This window comes from Cucumis sativus, chromosome 1 (genome assembly GCF_000004075.3).
Source record: "Cucumis sativus cultivar 9930 chromosome 1, Cucumber_9930_V3, whole genome shotgun sequence".
Taxonomy (NCBI): Eukaryota; Viridiplantae; Streptophyta; class Magnoliopsida; order Cucurbitales; family Cucurbitaceae; genus Cucumis; species Cucumis sativus.
The window spans coordinates 26071996-26091460 of record NC_026655.2 but is presented as its reverse complement, the minus strand read 5'-3'; the positions used below and the strand labels follow the sequence as shown (position 1 = coordinate 26091460).

At 30.9% G+C, this 19465-nt stretch overlaps 3 protein-coding genes across 3 annotated transcripts; all 3 read left to right on the top strand.

Annotated features, from left to right (window-relative positions):
- Nucleotides 1-2933: 2933 nt before the first annotated feature.
- Nucleotides 2934-5138, top strand: LOC116404398 (probable glucan endo-1,3-beta-glucosidase BG5). The gene is made up of 2 exons (XM_031886766.1): nucleotides 2934-3047; nucleotides 4344-5138. Exons 1-2 carry the CDS (start codon nucleotides 2934-2936, stop codon nucleotides 5136-5138), a joined length of 909 nt encoding a protein of 302 aa, XP_031742626.1.
- A 2029-nt stretch (nucleotides 5139-7167) lies between these two features.
- LOC116404397 (glucan endo-1,3-beta-glucosidase-like) lies at nucleotides 7168-7875 on the top strand. The gene has a single exon (XM_031886760.1). The coding sequence runs from the start codon at nucleotides 7168-7170 to the stop codon at nucleotides 7873-7875; it is 708 nt and encodes a 235-aa protein (XP_031742620.1).
- An 8634-nt stretch (nucleotides 7876-16509) lies between these two features.
- On the top strand, nucleotides 16510-17451 carry LOC116404395 (probable glucan endo-1,3-beta-glucosidase BG4). Its single transcript, XM_031886759.1, has one exon. It carries the CDS (start codon nucleotides 16510-16512, stop codon nucleotides 17449-17451), a length of 942 nt encoding a protein of 313 aa, XP_031742619.1.
- The last annotated feature ends 2014 nt before the right edge of the window (nucleotides 17452-19465 follow it).

Sequence of the window (19465 nt, the reverse complement as noted above, 5' to 3'; positions counted from 1 at the left end):
AGGACGTGAACTTTGAGTTAGGTATGTAAAGCTAAAATATTCATTGACTAAACATATATCTTAAACGTTAGATTCATAACAAGGACGCCATCAAATGATATATAGTTATAATATTTTCAAATTAGTTCATGAACAAATACGTACATATTTTTAAAGTTAATTTATATGCTAAAACAAAAATAAGTAATAGCTCAACAAACATAAATTTATACTAGAGACTTTGAAATGAGAATTGAGAAGTTCAAATCTCTCTTTCTACCTTACCTATTGTTTAAACAAAATTGTATTTACATTAGTTGAAGCAGAATATTTCTAATTCTTATTCTAGAATTCTAAGCTAGACACCAAATAAAGTGTTTATGAACTATGTTGGTTACCAATTTATTTTTTGTTTCTAATTTGTAAAAATTAAGCTTACCAAAGAACTCTTCACTTTGAAACGGTTAATTTAATTTTGTCCATTTTCTAACAATGTTTCGAAAATATCCTGCCAAATTTGGATTGTGTGCAGAGAGTTTGTGGTTTGTTGGTTTTTGGAGTTATGTACTTGTTGGTTTGTAGGAATTGTGTACTACTTTTGATTGTTGGTAAGAGTTGTGTAAGTTTAGAAATGCAAAATATTATCTTATATGTTATTTTCTAAGAGATAGCTGCAGGTATAATAATTAGATACAAAAAAATTATAATAATTAATTTTTTAAAATAAAAAATTAAATCAAACGGTTATCAAGTGAGTCGCATCCAAAGTATTTAAAATTCATATATAGGTTCTAATTGAGTAATTGTTACAAATTAAAAACAAATGTTGCAACATAAGTGTTGTGGTAAAAATATTGTAAATACATAGTTAGTGCAATTGTTCCAATTGAATCTCAATCATGTCAATTTAATAAACGTTGTGACGTAGCTGCTGCTATTTGTATCAAGAGCAATGATTTTGTCATATGATGCTAGAAATTGTTGCGATGTTATAATCGTTTGTTACATTTGTCAAACCGCAAAAATAATTATTACAATAGATTATGATTCGTGTAGTGTTACGACACCATCAAACTAAATGAAATATTATTTGTACTAAAGAAGTATTAACGTAAAACTCCTAACGGATATACATCTGGCCTACCAGAAGTACAAAAATAACTAAAACTTTCGGTTAAATTACTTTTTTTCTTCAAACCTATCATATCAATGTGTGGTAGAGAATAGAGCTTCTCATTTTGAGATAAAAATATTATGTTTGGTCCTTACAATTTGTTATCTTATTCAAATTATACATTTTGAAAAAATATTCTTTTAGATTTTTAAAATTATACTATATTATGACTCAATCAACTCTAGGAAGATTTACTTAAATTCAAACTAACAAACATATGAATTGTGTTGGCTAAAGAATAAAAGAATTAATGTTGAGTTTTAAAAATATTCAACCAAAGAAGAAGTAATTATTGATTAATTGATTTTATATACATAAAAGGACATAAGTGACTAAAAAACAAAATACAATGTTTTATATAAATCAAAATTATTATCCATCCAATGGCATACCAAATTTTTCTTCTTTTAGAAATCCTAATGGTCAAAATCAATCACTTTTTTTTTTTTTTTTTTTGATAAAAATACCAAAATTTTGTTGAAAACATATATTTAAAGTTATTGTTGTTATTAGCGGAGAAAAACAAAGGGTTGGAACTAGTTAAGATATCGTTAAAGGTAGAATACATGTATACAAGGTAATTATAATGGATGACTATTTGAGGAATAATAATTAAAGATATAGCAACATTTAAAAAAATTGCAAATATAGCAAAACTATCGCTGATAGACTTGTATCACTGATAGACTCGTATGGTCTATTAGTGATAGACCAGTATTTACAATATGGTCTATTGGTGATAGACTTCTATCATCGATAGAATTTGACAAAATTTTGCTATATTTGCAATTTTTTTAAATGTTGCAATATACTTAATTATTTTTGAAATCTAATTGCTAAATTTGCAACTATCACATGTATATATAATATGTATGTATATGTATATATAGTATGTATGTATATGTATGTATCAATTTAAACTCCAAATTGATATTTTCTAAAAAGTAATTTTTTAAATTTGGTTGTAAATTCACCTCTTATTTGTCATACACATGCAACAAAACGGTAGTTATCCTGTTTTAATTTTTTTTGCGCAACAAGGTTAGAGACGAACATGCCTCCATAATCTCTTATATATATAGAAACTGGACTTTCAATCAATCATCACATCAGGGAAACAAATGGCAAAGCATATAATTTCCACATGATTGCCCTATTATTCATGGTAGCCCTGTCATCTAATATTGTCGTCGATGCATATACAACATTCTTCTCGATGCATACTATTGCTTTGAAGGCAAACAACCTCCCACCACCATGGAAGGTGGTGCAACTCTGTGAAAAATACAACAATCGTTGCATTCGGTTTGATGAACTAGATCTCAATATTATCAAAGAGTTTTTGTGGCACATACATCGAACTCTCCTTTAGTGTACCAAATCAGTTGATAAAAAATAGGGCGACCGATCACACGACGATGGAAGAGTGGTTTGTCAACTGCATCACACTATTCATCAATGATTTCACCATCAACTACATGGTTGTTGGTGAAAATGTCATACCTAAATTGGACAACAACATATTGCCTGCCATGAAATTCCTTCTAGATCTTCTCAATAGTTGGTTCCTTGGACAAGTGAAAATCACCACATTGTTTGGCTTATCTTCTTTAGGGAATATAAGTTTGATGCTTCTAGCTTATATCCCTGTGAAGCATATGCTAATTACATGGGAAATATAAGTTTGCGTCATGCAACATTCACTTCCCACTTCCCAAACAGAAAAAAAAAGAAAAATCAAACTGATGGAAACTTAAAAAGTTATAACATCTTTAACGAAATGGTGGGTGCCTTTTATGTTGCAATTGATAAGGCAAATGTCAAAAATGCCGCCATTGCAATTAGAGAAACCACGTGGCCAACCAATGAGAATTATGTTGTAGACCCATCGCTTGTTGCTGCATACAATATAAATTTTAAGAATCATATTACTTAAGGAAAGGGGACACCAACAAAGCAAACTATTTGAAAAGCCTCGAGGGGAGTCACAATTTGATGGCATGTTGAATGTTGATTCCACACCTATTCACCTGTGTTTTAATATAAAATTGAACATATTAATTATCTTCTAATTATGTTCCCATCACTTAGTTTTTAGTGATGCTCTTAGCGTCGACCTCCACTCATCAATGCAATCTACACAATAAATTTTAGTCCACCTTTCTTGCTAGCTTTGCTAAGGTGCATCTTAACATCACTTAGGTTGTCTACCTATTGAAGTACAAATACTTCACAGTGCAGAGAATCGTTATCAGCTAGGCACGTATTTGATACTAATATATATGTTCATAATGTGACAAATACGTGAATGGAGGATCTAACTTAAAAAAAAAACCAAATACATATGCTAATCAATACGTGTTTATAGTTATTGTTGTTATTATAGTAGAGAAAAAGGGAGGGTTGGAATTAGTTAAAGATGTTCTTAAATGATTAAATAAATATATCAATTTAGACCCAAACTTTTGGAGTTTTATCTATAGTTAAACATTAAAATAATAATTGTATTAAATTGAGGTTCAAATTAATATTTATATCAAATTAGTCCCTAAACTTTCATATTTGTATCAATCCAAATCTTTAACTTTTACAATTGTATCAATTTAAACCCTCCAATTTTAACAGAGAAGAATAAGAATAACCGAAAAAATCGAAAAAAACAAACTCTAAAATTTAGAGTTTAAATTGATACAAATTATTGTTAGTAGAAGTTGTAAATTTATATAAATCCAAAGTTTGAGTACAAATTGATATTTGTTAAAAAAGAAAAAACGAATTATTTTTCGTCGTAAATTCACAACACATTGTGTCATATACGTGCAACAAATTAAACTGTATTTATCTAAATTTTTTGGCCTACAAGGTTACAAACAAACAAGCCTTCTTAATCTATTATATATAGAAACTGGACGTTCAAATCAATCAATCATTTTATTTGGAAAAAAAAATGGCAAAGCATAATTTCCATGCGATTGCCCTATTGTTCATGGTAGCAATGTCATCTATTGTTGTGAGAGGAAACAACATTCTTGTCGGTGCATATTATGGATCTGAGGGTAACAACCTCCCACCACCATGGAAAGGTGGTGCAACTCTGTGAAAAATACAACATTCGTCGCATTCGATTCAATGAACCAAATCTCGATATTCTCGAACAGTTTCGTGGCACAAATATCGAAGTCTCTTTTAGCGTACGGGCGAGTTGATATCAAACCAGGCGACCAATCACACGGCGGTGGAGGAGTGGTTTGTCAAGTACGTCGTACCATTCATCGGCGAGTTCACCATCAACTACATCGTTGTTGGTGACAAGGTCATACCGGGACTGGACGACAACATATTGCCTGTCATGAGATCCCTTCAAGATCTCCTCAACAGTCGTTACCTCGGACAAGTGAAAATCACCACGATGGTTGGCTTAACCGCTTTGGGGGTTCAAAGCCCTCCATCTAGTGGCGCTTTTGACCCAAACGTTCTTGAGAACATGAAAGGAATCCTTAAGTTCTTATGGGGACAAGGCTCGCCTTTGATGCTTAGCTTATATCCCTATGATGCATATGCTTACACGGGATACACAAATAATATAAGTTTGGGTTATGCAACATTCACTTCCCAAACAGAACAAAACCCCCCGATACGAACTGACGGGGACTTAAGTTATAACAACATCTTTGATGAAATGGTGGATGCCTTTCATGCCGCAATCGATAAGGCATGTGTTGGAGATGTCGCCATTGCAATTGGGGAAACCGGGTGGCCGACCAACGGGAATTATGGTGCAGGCCCATCGCTTGCACTTACGTACAATTTGAATTTTAAGAATCATATTACCTCTGGGAAGGGGACACCAATGAAGCCAAATATTTATATTGAAGGATTTATCAGAAGTTTATTCAATGAGAATGAAAAGCCAGAAGGGGAGTCACAATTTTATGGCATGTTCCATGTTGATTCCACACCTATTTATCCGTCGGTGTTTGATTGATATAAAATTGAACATATTGATTTGTATTTGAAATAATTCAAAAAGTGTTGATTCTATTTTTTTTTTTATTGAAAATTCAATATAATCTAAATCGATTCTAATAACTCTTCGTTATGTTTTTTTTTAAAAAAATATTATAGTACACACATATTCATTTATAATTTTTTTTTAAAAAAAGACCTAGAGCTATTTATTTCTTTTACAATTATAACTTTTTTTTCTTTTACAATTAAGGCCACATAAGCACTAATTTTACTTATAATTTTCTTATTTTGTCATTCATATTTTGAAAAAGAAAAAAAATAAGAGTCTTTACAAAAATAAAACAAAGTGACAAAATATTTACATGATATAGAACAATTTCAAAAACGGAAAAAACCCACAGGCCCACGAAGAAAAATTCCAAAAAAGTCCCGGGATTAGTTGGTATTTAGTGCGTAATACATTTGAGAAACGATCGTTTGGCTATTCTTCTTTATACGATCGTTTCGATTTGATCATTTATATTTTGGTAGAGAAATCTAAACGATTTTTTTGGTACGCGATCGTTTAAATTGACACACGTTTAATTTAATCGTTTAAATTTGTTCGTTTAAATCTTGGTAGCCAAATCTAAACGATTTTTTTTTTCAAGAATTTTTTGTATGCAATCATTTTGATTTGACACACTATCGTATACATTTGGCACAAAGTATTTGATCGTTAAATTAGGGTAGACAAATCTCAACGATTTTTTTCAAGATTTTTTTGGTACGCGATCGTTTAGATTTGACTATTTTGGTACACAATCATTTTACACATTTGGCAATCGAATATACCAACGATTTTTTTCACGATCTTTTATATTTAGCACACGATCTTGAACTAAATAACAGTTTGAAAAAACTATTAAAGATTAAAATTACCGAAGAAAGGAAAAACGATGGAAAGGAAAAGAACAAAAAAAATACAGAAAGAGAGAAAAAGACGATGGGTAGGAAAAGAAAAGTTGCAGAAGAAAGAAGATGAAAAGGACGAAGGGAAAATGGAAATAATTTTTTTAAAAAAGTTACAGAAGAAGAGAAAAAGACATACAAAAAATATTGCATAAGAGGAAAAGAAAAAAGATCAAAGAAGAGAAGAGAAGAAAGACGATGATAAGGAAGGACAAAGCTGAAACTTATTTAAAAAATAGTAAACTCCATGCGTTTTAATTTGTGACACGGAGTGTAACTATTTTTCAGTTTATTCTATTTATCAAAATTAACAAGATAAAAAGTACTTGATTTTTTTTTTAAATTTTGACTTAAGATGTAGTTGTGTTTTTAAGAAGGTAAAAAATGCTTTTACCCATTTGTGAAAAAAAAACAACCAAATATATTATATTTTGTTTAAAAATCGAATAAAACGAAATATGGTCTTCAAATGAGATGTCATCTCGTAACTATTTTGTTTTTTGTTTTTGAAAATGAAAGTTTATTTCCTCTCAGTTTCTTAGTTCCTATCTTACTTAAGAACCAAAAGATGTTCTTAAATGATAAATAAAAAATCAATTTAAACCCGAACTTTTGGAGTTTTATCTATATTTAAACCGTAAAATAATAATTGTATTAATTTGAGGTTCAAATTAATATTTATATCAAATTAGTCCATAAACTTTCATATTTGTATCAATCCAAATCTTTAGCTTTTACAATTGTATCAATTTAAACCCTCCAATTATAATAGAGAAGAATAAGAATAACCAGAAAAATCGAAAAAAAAAAAAGAAAAGAAAAGAAAAACTCTAGAATTTAGAGTTTAAATTGATACAGTTTGAAAATTGATATAAATCCAAACTTTGAGTTCAAAATGATATTTTCTAAAAATAAAAAACGAATTATTTTTCGTCGTAAATTCACAACACATTGTGTCATATACGTGCAACAAATTAAACTGTATTTATCTAAATTTTTTGGCCTACAAGGTTACAAACAAACAAGCCTTCGTAATCTATTATATATAGAAACTGGACGTTCAAATCAATCAATCATTTTATTTGGAAAAAAAAATGGCAAAGCATAATTTCCATGCGATTGCCCTATTGTTCATGGTAGCAATGTCATCTATTGTTGTGAGAGGAAACAACATTCTTGTCGGTGCATATTATGGATCTGAGGGTAACAACCTCCCACCACCATGGAAGGTGGTGCAACTCTGTGAAAAATACAACATTCGTCGCATTCGATTCAATGAACCAAATCTCGATATTCTCGAACAGTTTCGTGGCACAAATATCGAAGTCTCTTTTAGCGTACCGGGCGAGTTGATATCAAACCAGGCGACCAATCACACGGCGGTGGAGGAGTGGTTTGTCAAGTACGTCGTACCATTCATCGGCGAGTTCACCATCAACTACATCGTTGTTGGTGACAAGGTCATACCGGGACTGGACGACAACATATTGCCTGTCATGAGATCCCTTCAAGATCTCCTCAACAGTCGTTACCTCGGACAAGTGAAAATCACCACGATGGTTGGCTTAACCGCTTTGGGGGTTCAAAGCCCTCCATCTAGTGGCGCTTTTGACCCAAACGTTCTTGAGAACATGAAAGGAATCCTTAAGTTCTTATGGGGACAAGGCTCGCCTTTGATGCTTAGCTTATATCCCTATGATGCATATGCTTACACGGGATACACAAATAATATAAGTTTGGGTTATGCAACATTCACTTCCCAAACAGAACAAAACCCCCGATACGAACTGACGGGGACTTAAGTTATAACAACATCTTTGATGAAATGGTGGATGCCTTTCATGCCGCAATCGATAAGGCATGTGTTGGAGATGTCGCCATTGCAATTGGGGAAACCGGGTGGCCGACCAACGGGAATTATGGTGCAGGCCCATCGCTTGCACTTACGTACAATTTGAATTTTAAGAATCATATTACCTCTGGGAAGGGGACACCAATGAAGCCAAATATTTATATTGAAGGATTTATCAGAAGTTTATTCAATGAGAATGAAAAGCCAGAAGGGGAGTCACAATTTTATGGCATGTGTTATGTTGATTCCCACACCTATTTATCCGTCGGTGTTTGATTGATATAAAATTGAACATATTGATTTGTATTTGAAATAATTCAAAAAGTGTTGATTCTATTTTTTTTTTTTTTGAAAATTCAATATAATCTAAATCGATTCTAATAACTCTTCGTTATGTTTTTTTTTAAAAAAAATATTATAGTACACACATATTCATTTAATTTTTTTTTTTAAAAAAGACCTAGAGCTATTTATTTCTTTTACAATTATAACTTTTTTTTCTTTTACAATTAAGGCCACATAAGCACTAATTTTACTTATAATTTTCTTATTTTGTCATTCATATTTTGAAAAAGAAAAAAAATAAGAGTCTTTACAAAAATAAAACAAAGTGACAAAATATTTACATGATATAGAACAATTTCAAAAACGGAAAAAACCCACAGGCCCACGAAGAAAAATTCCAAAAAAGTCCCGGGATTAGTTGGTATTTAGTGCGTAATACATTTGAGAAACGATCGTTTGGCTATTCTTCTTTATACGATCGTTTAGATTTGATCATTTATATTTTGGTAGAGAAATCTAAACGATTTTTTTGGTACGCGATCGTTTAAATTGACACACGTTTAATTTAATCGTTTAAATTTGTTCGTTTAAATCTTGGTAGCCAAATCTAAACGATTTTTTTTTTCAAGAATTTTTTGTATGCAATCATTTTGATTTGACACACTATCGTATACATTTGGCACAAAGTATTTGATCGTTAAATTAGGGTAGACAAATCTCAACGATTTTTTTCAAGATTTTTTTGGTACGCGATCGTTTAGATTTGACTATTTTGGTACACAATCATTTTACACATTTGGCAATCGAATATATACCAAACGATTTTTTTCACGATCTTTTATATTTAGCACACGATCTTGAACTAAATAACAGTTTGAAAAAACTATTAAAGATTAAAATTACCGAAGAAAGGAAAAACGATGGAAAGGAAAAGAACAAAAAAAAATACAGAAAGAGAGAAAAAGACGATGGGGTAGGAAAAGAAAAAAGTTGCAGAAGAAAGAAGATGAAAAGGACGAAGGGAAAATGGAAATAATTTTTTTAAAAAAGTTACAGAAGAAGAGAAAAAGACATACAAAAAATATTGCATAAGAGGAAAAGAAAAAAGATCAAAGAAGAGAAGAGAAGAAAGACGATGATAAGGAAGGACAAAGCTGAAACTTATTTAAAAAATAGTAAACTCCATGCGTTTTAATTTGTGACACGGAGTGTAACTATTTTTCAGTTTATTCTATTTATCAAAATTAACAAGATAAAAAGTACTTGATTTTTTTTTTAAATTTTGACTTAAGATGTAGTTGTGTTTTTAAGAAGGTAAAAAATGCTTTTACCCATTTGTGAAAAAAAAAAACAACCAAATATATTATATTTTGTTTAAAAAATCGAATAAAACGAAATATGGTCTTCAAATGAGATGTCATCTCGTAACTATTTTTGTTTTTTGTTTTTGAAAATGAAAGTTTATTTCCTCTCAGTTTCTTAGTTCCTATCTTACTTAAGAACCAAAAGATGTTCTTAAATGATAAATAAAAAATCAATTTAAACCCGAACTTTTGGAGTTTTATCTATATTTAAACCGTAAAATAATAATTGTATTAATTTGAGGTTCAAATTAATATTTATATCAAATTAGTCCATAAACTTTCATATTTGTATCAATCCAAATCTTTTAGCTTTTACAATTGTATCAATTTAAACCCTCCAATTATAATAGAGAAGAATAAGAATAACCAGAAAAATCGAAAAAAAAAAAAAAGAAAAAAAAGAAAAACTCTAAGAATTTAGAGTTTAAATTGATACAGTTTGAAAATTGATATAAATCCAAACTTTGAGTTCAAAATGATATTTTCTAAAAATAAAAAACGAATTATTTTTCGTCGTAAATTCACAACACATTGTGTCATATACGTGCAACAAATTAAACTGTATTTATCTAAATTTTTTGGCCTACAAGGTTACAAAACAAACAAGCCTTCGTAATCTATTATATATAGAAACTGGACGTTCAAATCAATCAATCATTTTTATTTGGAAAAAAAAAATGGCAAAGCATAATTTCCATGCGATTGCCCTATTGTTCATGGTAGCAATGTCATCTATTGTTGTGAGAGGAAACAACATTCTTGTCGGTGCATATTATGGATCTGAGGGTAACAACCTCCCACCACCATGGAAGGTGGTGCAACTCTGTGAAAAATACAACATTCGTCGCATTCGATTCAATGAACCAAATCTCGATATTCTCGAACAGTTTCGTGGCACAAATATCGAAGTCTCTTTTAGCGTACCGGGCGAGTTGATATCAAACCAGGCGACCAATCACACGGCGGTGGAGGAGTGGTTTGTCAAGTACGTCGTACCATTCATCGGCGAGTTCACCATCAACTACATCGTTGTTGGTGACAAGGTCATACCGGGACTGGACGACAACATATTGCCTGTCATGAGATCCCTTCAAGATCTCCTCAACAGTCGTTACCTCGGACAAGTGAAAATCACCACGATGGTTGGCTTAACCGCTTTGGGGGTTCAAAAGCCCTCCATCTAGTGGCGCTTTTGACCCAAACGTTCTTGAGAACATGAAAGGAATCCTTAAGTTCTTATGGGGACAAGGCTCGCCTTTGATGCTTAGCTTATATCCCTATGATGCATATGCTTACACGGGATACACAAATAATATAAGTTTGGGTTATGCAACATTCACTTCCCAAACAGAACAAAACCCCCCGATACGAAACTGACGGGGACTTAAGTTATAACAACATCTTTGATGAAATGGTGGATGCCTTTCATGCCGCAATCGATAAGGCATGTGTTGGAGATGTCGCCATTGCAATTGGGGAAACCGGGTGGCCGACCAACGGGAATTATGGTGCAGGCCCATCGCTTGCACTTACGTACAATTTTGAATTTTAAGAATCATATTACCTCTGGGAAGGGGACACCAATGAAGCCAAATATTTATATTGAAGGATTTATCAGAAGTTTATTCAATGAGAATGAAAAGCCAGAAGGGGAGTCACAATTTTATGGCATGTTCCATGTTGATTCCACACCTATTTATCCGTCGGTGTTTGATTGATATAAAATTGAACATATTGATTTGTATTTGAAATAATTCAAAAAGTGTTGATTCTATTTTTTTTTTTTATTGAAAATTCAATATAATCTAAATCGATTCTAATAACTCTTCGTTATGTTTTTTTTTAAAAAAAATATTATAGTACACACATATTCATTTATAATTTTTTTTTTTAAAAAAGACCTAGAGCTATTTATTTCTTTTACAATTATAACTTTTTTTTCTTTTACAATTAAGGCCACAATAAGCACTAATTTTACTTATAATTTTCTTATTTTGTCATTCATATTTTGAAAAAGAAAAAAAAATAAGAGTCTTTACAAAAATAAAACAAAGTGACAAAATATTTACATGATATAGAACAATTTCAAAAACGGAAAAAACCCACAGGCCCACGAAGAAAAATTCCAAAAAAGTCCCGGGATTAGTTGGTATTTAGTGCGTAATACATTTGAGAAACGATCGTTTGGCTATTCTTCTTTATACGATCGTTTAGATTTGATCATTTATATTTTGGTAGAGAAATCTAAACGATTTTTTTGGTACGCGATCGTTTAAATTGACACACGTTTAATTTAATCGTTTAAATTTGTTCGTTTAAATCTTGGTAGCCAAATCTAAACGATTTTTTTTTTCAAGAATTTTTTGTATGCAATCATTTTGATTTGACACACTATCGTATACATTTGGCACAAAGTATTTGATCGTTAAATTAGGGTAGACAAATCTCAACGATTTTTTTCAAGATTTTTTTGGTACGCGATCGTTTAGATTTGACTATTTTGGTACACAATCATTTTACACATTTGGCAATCGAATATACCAACGATTTTTTTCACGATCTTTTATATTTAGCACACGATCTTGAACTAAATAACAGTTTGAAAAAAACTATTAAAGATTAAAATTATACCGAAGAAAGGAAAAACGATGGAAAGGAAAAGAAACAAAAAAAAATACAGAAAGAGAGAAAAAGACGATGGGTAGGAAAAGAAAAGTTGCAGAAGAAAGAAGATGAAAAGGACGAAGGGAAAATGGAAATAATTTTTTTAAAAAAGTTACAGAAGAAGAGAAAAAGACATTACAAAAAATATTGCATAAGAGGAAAAGAAAAAAGATCAAAGAAGAGAAGAGAAGAAAGACGATGATAAGGAAGGACAAAGCTGAAACTTATTTAAAAAATAGTAAACTCCATGCGTTTTAATTTGTGACACGGAGTGTAACTATTTTTCAGTTTATTCTATTTATCAAAATTAACAAGATAAAAAAGTACTTGATTTTTTTTTTAAATTTTGACTTAAGAGATAGTTGTGTTTTTAAGAAGGTAAAAAATGCTTTTACCCATTTGTGAAAAAAAAACAACCAAATATATTATATTTTGTTTAAAAATCGAATAAAACGAAATATGGTCTTCAAATGAGATGTCATCTCGTAACTATTTTGTTTTTTGTTTTTGAAAATGAAAGTTTATTTCCTCTCAGTTTCTTAGTTCCTATCTTACTTAAGAACCAAAAGATGTTCTTAAATGATAAATAAAAAATCAATTTAAACCCGAACTTTTGGAGTTTTATCTATATTTAAACCGTAAAATAATAATTGTATTAATTTGAGGTTCAAATTAATATTTATATCAAATTAGTCCATAAACTTTCATATTTGTATCAATCCAAATCTTTAGCTTTTACAATTGTATCAATTTAAACCCTCCAATTATAATAGAGAAGAATAAGAATAACCAGAAAAATCGAAAAAAAAAAAAAAAGAAAAGAAAAGAAAAACTCTAGAATTTAGAGTTTAAATTGATACAGTTTGAAAATTGATATAAATCCAAACTTTGAGTTCAAAATGATATTTTCTAAAAATAAAAAACGAATTATTTTTCGTCGTAAATTCACAACACATTGTGTCATATACGTGCAACAAATTAAACTGTATTTATCTAAATTTTTTGGCCTACAAGGTTACAAACAAACAAGCCTTCGTAATCTATTATATATAGAAACTGGACGTTCAAATCAATCAATCATTTTATTTGGAAAAAAAAATGGCAAAGCATAATTTCCATGCGATTGCCCTATTGTTCATGGTAGCAATGTCATCTATTTGTTGTGAGAGGAAACAACATTCTTGTCGGTGCATATTATGGATCTGAGGGTAACAACCTCCCACCACCATGGAAGGTGGTGCAACTCTGTGAAAAATACAACATTCGTCGCATTCGATTCAATGAACCAAATCTCGATATTCTCGAACAGTTTCGTGGCACAAATATCGAAGTCTCTTTTAGCGTACCGGGCGAGTTGATATCAAACCAGGCGACCAATCACACGGCGGTGGAGGAGTGGTTTGTCAAGTACGTCGTACCATTCATCGGCGAGTTCACCATCAACTACATCGTTGTTGGTGACAAGGTCATACCGGGACTGGACGACAACATATTGCCTGTCATGAGATCCCTTCAAGATCTCCTCAACAGTCGTTACCTCGGACAAGTGAAAATCACCACGATGGTTGGCTTAACCGCTTTGGGGGTTCAAAGCCCTCCATCTAGTGGCGCTTTTGACCCAAACGTTCTTGAGAACATGAAAGGAATCCTTAAGTTCTTATGGGGACAAGGCTCGCCTTTGATGCTTAGCTTTATATCCCTATGATGCATATGCTTACACGGGATACACAAATAATATAAGTTTGGGTTATGCAACATTCACTTCCCAAACAGAACAAAACCCCCGATACGAACTGACGGGGACTTAAGTTATAACAACATCTTTGATGAAATGGTGGATGCCTTTCATGCCGCAATCGATAAGGCATGTGTTGGAGATGTCGCCATTGCAATTGGGGAAACCGGGTGGCCGACCAACGGGAATTATGGTGCAGGCCCATCGCTTGCACTTACGTACAATTTGAATTTTAAGAATCATATTACCTCTGGGAAGGGGACACCAATGAAGCCAAATATTTATATTGAAGGATTTATCAGAAGTTTATTCAATGAGAATGAAAAGCCAGAAGGGGAGTCACAATTTTATGGCATGTTCCATGTTGATTCCACACCTATTTATCCGTCGGTGTTTGATTGATATAAAATTGAACATATTGATTTGTATTTGAAATAATTCAAAAAGTGTTGATTCTATTTTTTTTTTTTATTGAAAATTCAATATAATCTAAATCGATTCTAATAACTCTTCGTTATGTTTTTTTTTAAAAAAAATATTATAGTACACACATATTCATTTATAATTTTTTTTTAAAAAAAAAGACCTAGAGCTATTTATTTCTTTTACAATTATAACTTTTTTTTCTTTTACAATTAAGGCCACATAAGCACTAATTTTACTTATAATTTTCTTATTTTGTCATTCATATTTTGAAAAAGAAAAAAAATAAGAGTCTTTACAAAAATAAAACAAAGTGACAAAATATTTACATGATATAGAACAATTTCAAAAACGGAAAAAACCCACAGGCCCACGAAGAAAAATTCCAAAAAAGTCCCGGGATTAGTTGGTATTTAGTGCGTAATACATTTGAGAAACGATCGTTTGGCTATTCTTCTTTATACGATCGTTTCGATTTGATCATTTATATTTTGGTAGAGAAATCTAAACGATTTTTTTGGTACGTGATCGTTTAAATTGACACACGTTTAATTTAATCGTTTAAATTTGTTCGTTTAAATCTTGGTAGCCAAATCTAAACGATTTTTTTTTTCAAGAATTTTTTGTATGCAATCATTTTGATTTGACACACTATCGTATACATTTGGCACAAAGTATTTGATCGTTAAATTAGGGTAGACAAATCTCAACGATTTTTTTCAAGATTTTTTTGGTACGCGATCGTTTAGATTTGACTATTTTGGTACACAATCATTTTACACATTTGGCAATCGAATATACCAACGATTTTTTTCACGATCTTTTATATTTAGCACACGATCTTGAACTAAATAACAGTTTGAAAAAACTATTAAAGATTAAAATTACCGAAGAAAGGAAAAACGATGGAAAGGAAAAGAACAAAAAAAAATACAGAAAGAGAGAAAAAGACGATGGGTAGGAAAAGAAAAGTTGCAGAAGAAAGAAGATGAAAAGGACGAAGGGAAAATGGAAATAATTTTTTTAAAAAAGTTACAGAAGAAGAGAAAAAGACATACAAAAAATATTGCATAAGAGGAAAAGAAAAAAGATCAAAGAAGAGAAGAGAAGAAAGACGATGATAAGGAAGGACAAAGCTGAAACTTATTTAAAAAATAGTAAACTCCATGCGTTTTAATTTGTGACACGGAGTGTAACTATTTTTCAGTTTATTCTATTTATCAAAATTAACAAGATAAAAAGTACTTGATTTTTTTTTTAAATTTTGACTTAAGATGTAGTTGTGTTTTTAAGAAGGTAAAAAATGCTTTTACCCATTTGTGAAAAAAAAACAACCAAATATATTATATTTTGTTTAAAAATCGAATAAAACGAAATATGGTCTTCAAATGAGATGTCATCTCGTAACTATTTTGTTTTTTGTTTTTGAAAATGAAAGTTTATTTCCTCTCAGTTTCTTAGTTCCTATCTTACTTAAGAACCAAAAGATGTTCTTAAATGATAAATAAAAAATCAATTTAAACCCGAACTTTTGGAGTTTTATCTATATTTAAACCGTAAAATAATAATTGTATTAATTTGAGGTTCAAATTAATATTTATATCAAATTAGTCCATAAACTTTCATATTTGTATCAATCCAAATCTTTAGCTTTTACAATTGTATCAATTTAAACCCTCCAATTATAATAGAGAAGAATAAGAATAACCAGAAAAATCGAAAAAAAAAAAAAAAGAAAAGAAAAGAAAAACTCTAGAATTTAGAGTTTAAATTGATACAGTTTGAAAATTGATATAAATCCAAACTTTGAGTTCAAAATGATATTTTCTAAAAATAAAAAACGAATTATTTTTCGTCGTAAATTCACAACACATTGTGTCATATACGTGCAACAAATTAAACTGTATTTATCTAAATTTTTTGGCCTACAAGGTTACAAACAAACAAGCCTTCGTAATCTATTATATATAGAAACTGGACGTTCAAATCAATCAATCATTTTATTTGGAAAAAAAAATGGCAAAGCATAATTTCCATGCGATTGCCCTATTGTTCATGGTAGCAATGTCATCTATTGTTGTGAGAGGAAACAACATTCTTGTCGGTGCATATTATGGATCTGAGGGTAACAACCTCCCACCACCATGGAAGGTGGTGCAACTCTGTGAAAAATACAACATTCCGTCGCATTCGATTCAATGAACCAAATCTCGATATTCTCGAACAGTTTCGTGGCACAAATATCGAAGTCTCTTTTAGCGTACCGGGCGAGTTGATATCAAACCAGGCGACCAATCACACGGCGGTGGAGGAGTGGTTTGTCAAGTACGTCGTACCATTCATCGGCGAGTTCACCATCAACTACATCGTTGTTGGTGACAAGGTCATACCGGGACTGGACGACAACATATTGCCTGTCATGAGATCCCTTCAAGATCTCCTCAACAGTCGTTACCTCGGACAAGTGAAAATCACCACGATGGTTGGCTTAACCGCTTTGGGGGTTCAAAGCCCTCCATCTAGTGGCGCTTTTGACCCAAACGTTCTTGAGAACATGAAAGGAATCCTTAAGTTCTTATGGGGACAAGGCTCGCCTTTGATGCTTAGCTTATATCCCTATGATGCATATGCTTACACGGGATACACAAATAATATAAGTTTGGGTTATGCAACATTCACTTCCCAAACAGAACAAAACCCCCCGATACGAACTGACGGGGACTTAAGTTATAACAACATCTTTGATGAAATGGTGGATGCCTTTCATGCCGCAATCGATAAGGCATGTGTTGGAGATGTCGCCATTGCAATTGGGGAAACCGGGTGGCCGACCAACGGGAATTATGGTGCAGGCCCATCGCTTGCACTTACGTACAATTTGAATTTTAAGAATCATATTACCTCTGGGAAGGGGACACCAATGAAGCCAAATATTTATATTGAAGGATTTATCAGAAGTTTATTCAATGAGAATGAAAAGCCAGAAGGGGAGTCACAATTTTATGGCATGTTCCATGTTGATTCCACACCTATTTATCCGTCGGTGTTTGATTGATATAAAATTGAACATATTGATTTGTATTTGAAATAATTCAAAAAGTGTTGATTCTATTTTTTTTTTTTATTGAAAATTCAATATAATCTAAATCGATTCTAATAACTCTTCGTTATGTTTTTTTTTAAAAAAAATATTATAGTACACACATATTCATTTATAATTTTTTTTTTAAAAAAAGACCTAGAGCTATTTATTTCTTTTACAATTATAACTTTTTTTTCTTTTACAATTAAGGCCACATAAGCACTAATTTTACTTATAATTTTCTTATTTTGTCATTCATATTTTGAAAAAGAAAAAAAATAAGAGTCTTTACAAAAATAAAACAAAGTGACAAAATATTTACATGATATAGAACAATTTCAAAAACGGAAAAAACCCACAGGCCCACGAAGAAAAATTCCAAAAAAGTCCCGGGATTAGTTGGTATTTAGTGCGTAATACATTTGAGAAACGATCGTTTGGCTATTCTTCTTTATACGATCGTTTAGATTTGATCATTTATATTTTGGTAGAGAAATCTAAACGATTTTTTTGGTACGTGATCGTTTAAATTGACACACGTTTAATTTAATCGTTTAAATTTGTTCGTTTAAATCTTGGTAGCCAAATCTAAACGATTTTTTTTTTCAAGAATTTTTTGTATGCAATCATTTTGATTTGACACACTATCGTATACATTTGGCACAAAGTATTTGATCGTTAAATTAGGGTAGACAAATCTCAACGATTTTTTTCAAGATTTTTTTGGTACGCGATCGTTTAGATTTGACTATTTTGGTACACAATCATTTTACACATTTGGCAATCGAATATACCAACGATTTTTTTCACGATCTTTTATATTTAGCACACGATCTTGAACTAAATAACAGTTTGAAAAAACTATTAAAGATTAAAATTACCGAAGAAAGGAAAAACGATGGAAAGGAAAAGAACAAAAAAAAATACAGAAAGAGAGAAAAAGACGATGGGTAGGAAAAGAAAAGTTGCAGAAGAAAGAAGATGAAAAGGACGAAGGGAAAATGGAAATAATTTTTTTAAAAAAGTTACAGAAGAAGAGAAAAAGACATACAAAAAATATTGCATAAGAGGAAAAGAAAAAAGATCAAAGAAGAGAAGAGAAGAAAGACGATGATAAGGAAGGACAAAGCTGAAACTTATTTAAAAAATAGTAAACTCCATGCGTTTTAATTTGTGACACGGAGTGTAACTATTTTTCAGTTTATTCTATTTATCAAAATTAACAAGATAAAAAGTACTTGATTTTTTTTTTAAATTTTGACTTAAGATGTAGTTGTGTTTTTAAGAAGGTAAAAAATGCTTTTACCCATTTGTGAAAAAAAAACAACCAAATATATTATATTTTGTTTAAAAATCGAATAAAACGAAATATGGTCTTCAAATGAGATGTCATCTCGTAACTATTTTGTTTTTTGTTTTTGAAAATGAAAGTTTATTTCCTCTCAGTTTCTTAGTTCCTATCTTACTTAAGAACCAAAAGATGTTCTTAAATGATAAATAAAAAATCAATTTAAACCCGAACTTTTGGAGTTTTATCTATATTTAAACCGTAAAATAATAATTGTATTAATTTGAGGTTCAAATTAATATTTATATCAAATTAGTCCATAAACTTTCATATTTGTATCAATCCAAATCTTTAGCTTTTACAATTGTATCAATTTAAACCCTCCAATTATAATAGAGAAGAATAAGAATAACCAGAAAAATCGAAAAAAAAAAGAAAAGAAAAGAAAAGAAAAACTCTAGAATTTAGAGTTTAAATTGATACAGTTTGAAAATTGATATAAATCCAAACTTTGAGTTCAAAATGATATTTTCTAAAAATAAAAAACGAATTATTTTTCGTCGTAAATTCACAACACATTGTGTCATATACGTGCAACAAATTAAACTGTATTTATCTAAATTTTTTGGCCTACAAGGTTACAAACAAACAAGCCTTCGTAATCTATTATATATAGAAACTGGACGTTCAAATCAATCA

Bases quoted from the DNA above. Each gene is read 5' to 3' on its own strand.
- LOC116404398 (XM_031886766.1), top strand. From the start codon at position 2,934: ATGGTGGGTGCCTTTTATGTTGCAATTGATAAGGCAAATGTCAAAAAT. The intron at 3,048-4,343 runs GTTGCTGCATAC...AGTCTCTTTTAG, and splicing joins ATGTTGTAGACCCATCGCTT to CGTACGGGCGAGTTGATATC.
- LOC116404397 (XM_031886760.1), top strand. From the start codon at position 7,168: ATGGCAAAGCATAATTTCCATGCGATTGCCCTATTGTTCATGGTAGCA.
- LOC116404395 (XM_031886759.1), top strand. From the start codon at position 16,510: ATGGATCTGAGGGTAACAACCTCCCACCACCATGGAAGGTGGTGCAAC.